The following is an 8584-nucleotide window of genomic DNA, read 5'->3' as shown; positions in this document are numbered from 1 at the left end:
ATCATGGTCTAATCAGGGACAGTCAGCATGGCTTTGTGAAGGGCATATCATGCCTAACAAGCCTGATAGAGTTCTTTGAGGAGGTGACCAGGCATATAGATAAGGGTAGTGCAGTGGATGTGATCTACATGGATTTCAATAAGGCATTTGACAAGGTTCCACACGGTAGATTTATTCAGAAAGTCAGAAGGCATGGGATCCAGGGAAGTTTGGCCAGGTGGATTCAGAATTGGCTTGCCTGCAGAAGGCAGAGAGTCGTGGTGGAGGGAGTACATTCAGATTGGAGGGTTGTTACTAGTGGTGTCCCACAAGGATCTGTTCTGGGACCTTTACTTTTTTGTGATTTTTATGAACGACCTGGATGTGGGGGTAGAAGGGTGTGTTGGCAAGTTTGCAGACAACACAAAGGTTGGTGGTGTTGTAGATAGTGTAGAGGATTGTCGAAGATTGCAGAGAGACATTGATAGGATGCAGAAGTGGGCTGAGAAGTGGCAGATGGAGTTCAACCCGGAGAAGTGTGAGGTGGTACACTTTGGAAGGAAAAACTCCAAGGCAGAGTACAAAGTAAATGGCAGGATACTTGGTAGTGTGGAGGAGCAGAGGGATCTGGGGGTACAGGTCCACAGATCCCTGAAAGTTGCCTCACAGGTAGATAGGGTAGTTAAGAAAGCTTATGGGGTGTTAGCTTTCATAAGTCGAGGGATAGAGTTTAAGAGACGCTATATAATGATGCAGCTCTATAAAACTCTAGTTAGGCCACACTTGGAGTACTGTGTCCAGTTCTGGTTGCCTCAGTATAGGAAGGATGCGGAAGCATTGGAAAGGGTACAGAGGAGATTTACCAGGATGCTGCCTGGTTTAGAGATTATGGGTTATGATTGGAGATTAAGGGAGCTAGGGCTTTACTCTTTGGAGAGAAGGAGGATGAGAAGGGACATGATAGAGGTGTACAAAATACTAAGAGGAATAGACAGAGTGGACAGCCAGCGCCTCTTCCCCACTACTCTTTGCGACTTTATATCCATGTAGTTTGATGTCTTACTTCTTTATTTATCCAATGCTGGCTCTCTCCATCCGTACTGCTCTTGCTGTTAACTGGAATATACATCAAGCAATGAATCTGGGATGCGGCTTTAACGCTTAGTTGTGTAGCTCGGGCTCCCCAAGGGGAATGGGTAAAGTGAAAGCGAAAACAGCGGATCAGCTGACAGCCCGGACTTGGAGCGGAAGCAGCCGGGGGCCACTCTAATACTCGGGTTTCTCCCGTCTTGCAGAATGTCTGGAGCGATCCTGCTCTTGTGTCTTTCCGGCGTGCAGCTCCTTCAGCCCGGGTGCTGCAGTGACCAGCAGCCGGAACTCGAAAGCCGAAACGCCACCGCCGCTCCCGAGAAGCTTTTTCTACAGTTTGTTACCAAGTACGGCCGGAGCTATGCGCTGGGGAGCCCCCGGTTCCTTCAAACATACCGAGTGTTCCAGGTACCGTACGGCATCACCCCTGCTTCCTGCACGATCAGACCCGAGTGCGAGTTCCGGGGAGCGTTCGACTAAAGGGATGCGGGGAGGTGGATTACTAATTTCTACCGAGATGTTCCCGATTTAACTGTATTTGTTTTAACATGAGGCTCTCAGTAACGTGCAAAATTGGCAGCGAAAATTAAACTTTGAAATGTACGTGATTAATGGTTTAGTTTTATAGTGCGGTGTTTATATAATGCAAAAGGGTAGAAACTCTCAAAATGATTTGACTTCAATTTTCATTGCGAGGTCCGCGGAAAAGCCTTTGCAAATCACATGCTCTTATATTATCCTTTATTCCTTTCCTCGATCGGTTCTTGCAGTGCGCCTGCACGGAAATGTTTGCCTGCAAAGCGCAAGACAGTTCTGAAGCCATGGCAACTTGCTGAAAGCGATAGAGAAGCGTTTTCACCAGTGGTAAATCTATTCCTCTTTGTCTGACGAGCGATCTTGGGGCTGAAATTTTCAGCAAGAACCCACAACTCTGCTTGACCTGCTGAGTATTTCCAGAATTTTTCTGTTTTTATTTCAGAGTTCCAGCATCTACGCTGGACTTAATGTTCATAGAGATAGTTGCCACCTTGGGGGGTGGGGGAGGTGCAGGAGCCTTTAAGGCCCACAGTCAGTGTTTTAAGAACAGCTTCTTCCCCTCTGCCATCAGATTTCACAATGGTCCTTGAACAGTATCTCACTATTCCTCTTCTGCACTTTGTTTTTGTAATTTGGAACAATGTTTATTCCTTACATTGTACTGCTGCTGCAAAATAACAAATTGATAGCAGTATACAAAATTATGAGGTGAATGTAAGCAGGCTTTTTCCCTCACTGAGGTTGGGTGCTACTGGAGGTCCGGTCATGGGTTAAAAGTGAAAGGTGAAATATTTGGGGGAGCATGAGGGAGAACCTCCACTCAGAGAGTCATGAGAGTGTGGAATGAGCTGCCAGCAGAAGTGGGAGATGTGAGTTTGATTTCTACATTTAAGAGAAATCTGGCTGGTTGCATGGATGGGAGGGGTATGGAGGCTGTGGTCCAGGTGCAGATCAATGGGACTAGGCAGTGTAATAGTTCAGCACAGTCTAGATGGGCCAAAAGGCCTGTTTCTGTGCTGTAGGTTTCCATGATTCTGATGAGTCCAGATTGAACTCCACCTTGGTGTCGAAGGCAAATTTGCTGATCTAGTTTATCATGTTATCATCCTGATCGTTGATATAGGTGACAAACAACAACGGACGCAGATCCCTGCGGCACACGGTTAGTCACAGGCCTTCAGTCAGAGAGGTAACCATGTACTACCACTCTCTGGCTTCTCCCGTGAAGCTAATGTCTAATCCATTTTACTACCTCATCCTGAATGCCGAACCTTCTTGACCTACTTCCTGTGCGGGACCTCGTTAAAGTCCATGTAGGTAATATCCACTGCCTTTCTTTCATTAGCTTTCCTGGTAACTTACTCAAAAAACTCTATTAGGTTGGTTAGACATGACCTACCACGAGCAAAGCCATGGTGACGATCCCTGTCCATCCAACTACTTATATATTTGTTACTTAGAATATCATCAATAATTTTGGCGGACCAATCGAAGAGAGAGAGAACGTCACACAGGTTGGGGAGAAAAGTTTGAAAAAGGGGCATTTCCGGGGCTTGGCGCATTAGAATAGTGGGCATGACTGTGAGGCCAGTTTTCTGTTCTGGGTGTCAGATGTGGATGTCCGGGAGACTTCCAGCCTCCCTGATGCACCAGGTGCTTTGAGTTGCAGCTCCTTAGAGACCGAGTTAGGGAAATAGAGCTGCAGCTCGATGACCTTTGGCTTGTTAGGGAGAGTAAGGAGGGGATACATTGGAGCTACAGGCAGGTAGTCACCCCAGGGCCACAGGAGACAGATAAGTGGGAGACTGTCAGGAGGGGCATCAGGTAGTGGAGAGCACCCCTGTGGCTGCCCCCTTAACAATAAGTACTCCATTTTTAGTGCTGTTGGGGGAGGTCTACTTGGGGGAAGCAACAGTGGCTGTGCCTCTGGCACTGAGTCTGGCTCTGTGGCTCAGAAGGGTAGGGAAAGGAAGAGGAGGACAGCGGTGATAGGGAACTCGATAGGGGGTCAGACAGGTGATTCTGTGGACACGGATGGTAGTTTGCCTCCCAGGTGCCAGGGTTCATGATGCTTCTGAGCGCAACCACCATATCCTGAAATGGGAGGGTGAGCAGCCAGAGGTCACGGTACATATTGGTACCAACGACATAGGTAGTAGAAAGGTGGCAGTCCTGAAAGCAGAATACAGGGAATTAGGAAGGAAGCTGAGAAGCAGGAACTCAAAGGTAGTAATCTCGGGATTGCTGCCTGTGCCAGGTGACAATGAGTATAGGAATAGAATAAGGTGGAGGATAAATGCATGGCTGAAGGATTGGAGCAGGGGGCAGAGATTCAGATTTTTGGATCATCGGGACCTCTTCTGGGGCAGGTGTGACCTGTACGAAAAGGACAGGTTGTACTTGAATCCGGGGGGGGGGGACCAATATCCTGGTGGGGAGGTTTGCTAATTCTGTGTGGGAGGGTTTAAACGAGATTTGCTGGGGGGGGGGGGGGTGGGAACCAAAGAAGTGAAGAGGCAGAGGATGGGAAGGTTGGAGCACAAGTTGAGACAGCTTGGAAGGAGTTTGTGAGGAAGAATAGGCAGATGTTAGAGCAAAGATGCACTCAGGCTGGTGGTTTGAGATGTGCCTGTTTCAATGTAAGGAGTATCATAAACAGGGTGGATGAACTTAGAGCGTGACGTTATGGCCATTACAGAGACTTGGAGCAGGAATGGTTCCTGAATGTGCCAGGCTTTAGGTGTTTCAAAAAGAACAGAGAGGGAGGCAAAAGAGGTGGGGGCATGGCATTGCTAATTAGGGATAGTGTCACAGCTGCAGAAAAAGAGGAAGACATGGAGGGTTAGTCTACTGAGTCAGTGTGGGTAGAAGTCAGAAACAGGAAAGGGGCAATAATTCTATTGGGTGTTTTTATAGACCCCCCCCCCCCAATAGTAACAGGGATATTGGGGAGCAGATAGGGAGGCAGACTCTTGAACAGTGCAATAATAATAGTGTTGTTGTGATGAGAGATTTTAGTTTTCCTAATATTGATTGGCTTCTCCTTAGCACAAGGGGGATTAGATGGGGTGGAGTTTGTTAGGTGTGTTCAGGAAGGTTTTGTGATGCAATATGTAGATAAGCCAACTAGAGGAGAGGCTGTACTTGATCTAATATTGGAAAATGAACCTAGTCAAGTGTCAGATCTCTCAGTGGGGGAGCATTTTGGAGATAGTGATTGCAACTCTACCTCCGTTACAATAGCATTGGAGAGGGATAGGAGCAGACAATTCGGGAAAACATTTAATTGGGGTAGGGGGAAATGTGATACTATTAGGCAGGAACTTGGGAGTATAGATAGGGATCAGATGTTCTCAGGGAAATGCACAGCAGAAGTGCGGCAAATATTCAGGGAACATTTGCATGGAGTTCAGTATGGGTATGTTCCATTGAAGCAGGGAAAGATTGGTAGGGTTAAAGAACTATGGTGTACAAAGGATGTAGAAAACCTAGTTAAGAAGAAAAGAAAAGCTTACGAAAGGTACTGTTAGAACTCTAGAAAATTACAAGGTTGCTAGGAACCTTGCAACCTTAAAAATGGAATTTGGAGAGCCAGAAAGGGCCATGAAAAGGCCTTAGCGAGCAGGATTAAGGAAAACCCCAAGACATTCTACAAGTATGTGAGAATAGGACCAATCAGGTACAATCATGGAAACATGTGAGTGGAGTCGGAGGAAGTAGCTGAGGTACTTAATGAATACTTTGCTTCAGTATTCACCAGGGGAAAGACCTTGGAATTCTAAGGATGACTTACAACAGACTGAAATGCTTGAGCATGTAAACATTAAGAAAGAGGATGGGCTGGAGCTTTTGAAAAGCATTAAGTTAGATAAGTCACCAGGACCGGATCAGAAGCGAAGGAGAAGATTGCTGAGCTTCTTGTGATGATCTTTGCGTCATCAATAGGGACGGGAGAAGTACCAGACATTTGGGATTGCAAATGTTGTTCCCTTGTTCAAGAAAGAATATAGGGATAACCCAAGAAACTAGACCAGTGAGTCTGACTGCAGTGGTAGGCAATTTGTTGGAGAAGGTCCTGAGAGGCAGGACTTATGAGCATTTGGAGAGACATAGCCTGATTAGGAATAGTCAGCATGGCTTTGTCAAGGGCAGGTTGTGACTTATGAGCCTGATTTAATTCTTTGAGGATGTAACAAAGCACATTGATGAGGGTAGAGCAGTGGATGTAGTTTCTATGGATTTCAGTAAAACATTTGACAATGTTCCCCATGCAAGGCTCCTTCAGAAAGTAAGGAGGCATCAAGAAGACCTTGCTTTGTGGATCCAAAATTGGCTTGCCCACAAAGGGTGGTGGTAGATGGTTCATATTCTGACCAGTGGTGTTCCACAGGGATCTGTTCTGGGAACCCTCCTCTTTGTGATTTTTATAAATGACCTGGATGAAGAAGTAGAAGGGTGGGTTAGTAAGTTTGCTGATGACACAAAGGTTAGTGGTGTTGTGGATAGCCTGGAGGGTTGTCAGAGGTTACAGTGGGACATTAGTAGGATGCAGATCTGGGCTCAGAAGTAGCAGATGGACTTCAACCCAAATAAGTGCGAAGTGGTTCATTTTGATAGGTCCAATTTGAAGATACAATATAATACAAATGGTAAGACTCTTGACAGTGTGGAGGATCTGAGAGATCCCGGGGTTCGTGTTGAAAGGACACTCAAAGCTACCATGCAGGCTGACAGTGTTGTTAAGAAGGTGTACGGTGTGCTAGCATTCTTCAACCATGGGATTGAGTTCAACAGTCGTGAGGTAATATTACAGCTATGTAAGACCTTGGTCAGACTCCACTTGGAGTACTGTGTTCAGTTCTGATCACCACACTACAGGAAGGGTGTGGATACTATAGAGAGAGTACAGAGGACATTTACAAGGATGTTGCCTGGATTGGAGGGCGTACCTTATGAGAGTAGGTTGAGTGTTCTTGGCCTTTTCTCTTTGGAGTGATGGAAGATCAGAGGTGACCAGATAGAGGTGTATAAGATGATGAGGGGCATTGATTGTGTGGATAGTCAGAGGCTTTTTACCAGATCTGAAAAGGCTAACATGAGGGGGCATAGTTTTAAGGTGCTTGGAAGTAAGTACAGAGGGGATGATTTTTTATGCAGAGTGGTGAGTGCATGGAATAGGCTGCCGGTGGTGGAGATGGAAACAATAGGGTCTTTTAAGAGACTCCTGGATGGATACATAGAGCTTAGAAAAACAGAGGGCTATGGGTAAGCTTAGGTAGTTCTAAGGTAAGGACATGTTCGGCTGAGCTTTGTGAGCTGAAAGGCCTGCATTGTGCTGTAGGTTTTCTGTGTTTTTAACTGCACTGCCGGAGGCTGCAGTGGAAGCGGCTACAATAGGGTTGTTTAACAGACTCTTAGATGGGTATGTGGAGCATAGAAAAATAGAGGGCTATGCACTTGGGAAATTCTGGGCAGTCTCTAGAGTAGGTTACATGGTCGGCACAACTTTATGGGCCGAAGGGCCTGTAATGTTCTATAACTTACCCACTACTGACTTCAGGCTTGGCAGCCTATAACTTCCTAGTTTATTCTTAGAGCCTTTCTTAAACAGCGGAACAACATTAGCTATCCTCCAATCTTCTGGCACCTCACCCGGGGCTAAGGACATTTTAAATACCTCTGCTTGGGTCCCTGCATATTTTGTACTGGCTTCCCACAAGGTCCAAGGGAACATCTGTCAGGCCCTGAGGATTTGCCTCAAGGCAGCAAACATCTCCTCTGTAATTGTAATCGGTATAGAGTCTTTGACCTTCCTGCTGCACTGCCTCACATCTGTAGACTCTGTGTCAATCTCCGGGTTAAATACAGATGCAAAAAATACATTTAAGATCTCCCTCCCCATCTCTTCCATCTCTGTGTATAGATGACCACACTGATCTTCATGAGGGCCAATGTGGTTCCCTGCTGTCCTTTTGCTCTTAATATATCTAAAGAAGACCTTGGTACTCTCCTTCAACACCTTGTCTGCTAGAGGAACATCTTTGCCTTTTTTTCTCCCTCTTGATTTCCTTATGAAGTGATCTCTTGCCCTTTGCAGTTCACCTGCCATTCAAACAGTGCACTGATGAAGCCAGAGCATATCTCTCCACTCTGTCCTGTCTCACCTAGGAAACAATGCCCCCTATGCCAGGATGCTGTTACTCAATTTCAGCTTGGTGTTCAACATGATCATCCCTCAGAGGCTGGTGGGTCCTCGTTGGGACTCAGCACCCCTCTCTGTAACTGAATCTTGGTCTTCCCAGAAAGATCCCAGTTAGTCCAAGTTGGCAGCAACTTATCAAGCTCCCATCACGCTGAGCCCCTAGGCTCTGTGCTCAGCCCACTGCTGTTCATGCTGGTTGGACAACATCCGTGGAGCGAGCAGTCAACGTTTTGGGCCAAGACCCTTCATCAAGGAGGGGGCAGGGGCCCTATAAAAAAACGTGGGGGGAGGGTGGGAAGGAGAAGGCTGGTGGGTGTCAAGTTAAAAACCAGTAAGGGGAAAGATCAAGGGTTGGGGGAGGGGATAGGCAGGAAAGGTGAAGAAGGAATGTAAGGGGAAAGCACTATGGGTAGTAGAAGAAGGCGGAACCATGAAGGAGGTGATAGGCAGCTGGAGGAGGAGACAGAGTGAAACTGAGATAGGGAAAGGGAGAGGGAGGGAATTACCAGAAGTTGGAGAATTCAGTGTTCACGCCAAGGGGCTGGAGACTACCCAGACGGTATATGAGGTGTTGCTCCTCCAACCTGAGTTTGGCCTCCTCATGGCAGTAGAGGAGGCCATGTATGGATATCGAATGGGAATGTGAAGCAGAGTTGAAGTGGGTGACAACCGGGAGATCCTGTCTGTTGTGGCGGACAGAGCGGAGGTGCTCAATGAAGCGATCCCCCAATCTACGTCAGGTCTTGCCAATGTAGAGGAGGCCGTACTGGGAGCACC

General features: G+C 46.9%; 1 protein-coding gene across 3 annotated transcripts in view; it reads left to right on the top strand.

The window, feature by feature from the left end:
- Nucleotides 1-1124: 1124 nt before the first annotated feature.
- Nucleotides 1125-8584, top strand: part of ctso (cathepsin O) — a 39667-nt gene continuing 32207 nt past the window's right edge. For 2 of the 3 annotated variants that reach the window (XM_059964926.1, XM_059964925.1), the window contains exon 1: nucleotides 1125-1476. In XM_059964926.1, coding sequence (XP_059820909.1) covers nucleotides 1276-1476 — 201 coding nt within the window. In that variant the 5' untranslated portion in view covers nucleotides 1125-1275. Of the gene's footprint in view, nucleotides 1477-1723; nucleotides 1933-8584 lie in introns of those variants that run through there. The other variant, XM_059964927.1, reaches the window with a different exon arrangement.

Source organism: Hypanus sabinus, chromosome 3 (assembly GCF_030144855.1).
Source record: "Hypanus sabinus isolate sHypSab1 chromosome 3, sHypSab1.hap1, whole genome shotgun sequence".
In the NCBI taxonomy this organism is placed as follows: Eukaryota; Metazoa; Chordata; class Chondrichthyes; order Myliobatiformes; family Dasyatidae; genus Hypanus; species Hypanus sabinus.
Note: the sequence above shows the minus strand (reverse complement) of the source record. Positions and strands in the feature narration are given on the sequence as shown.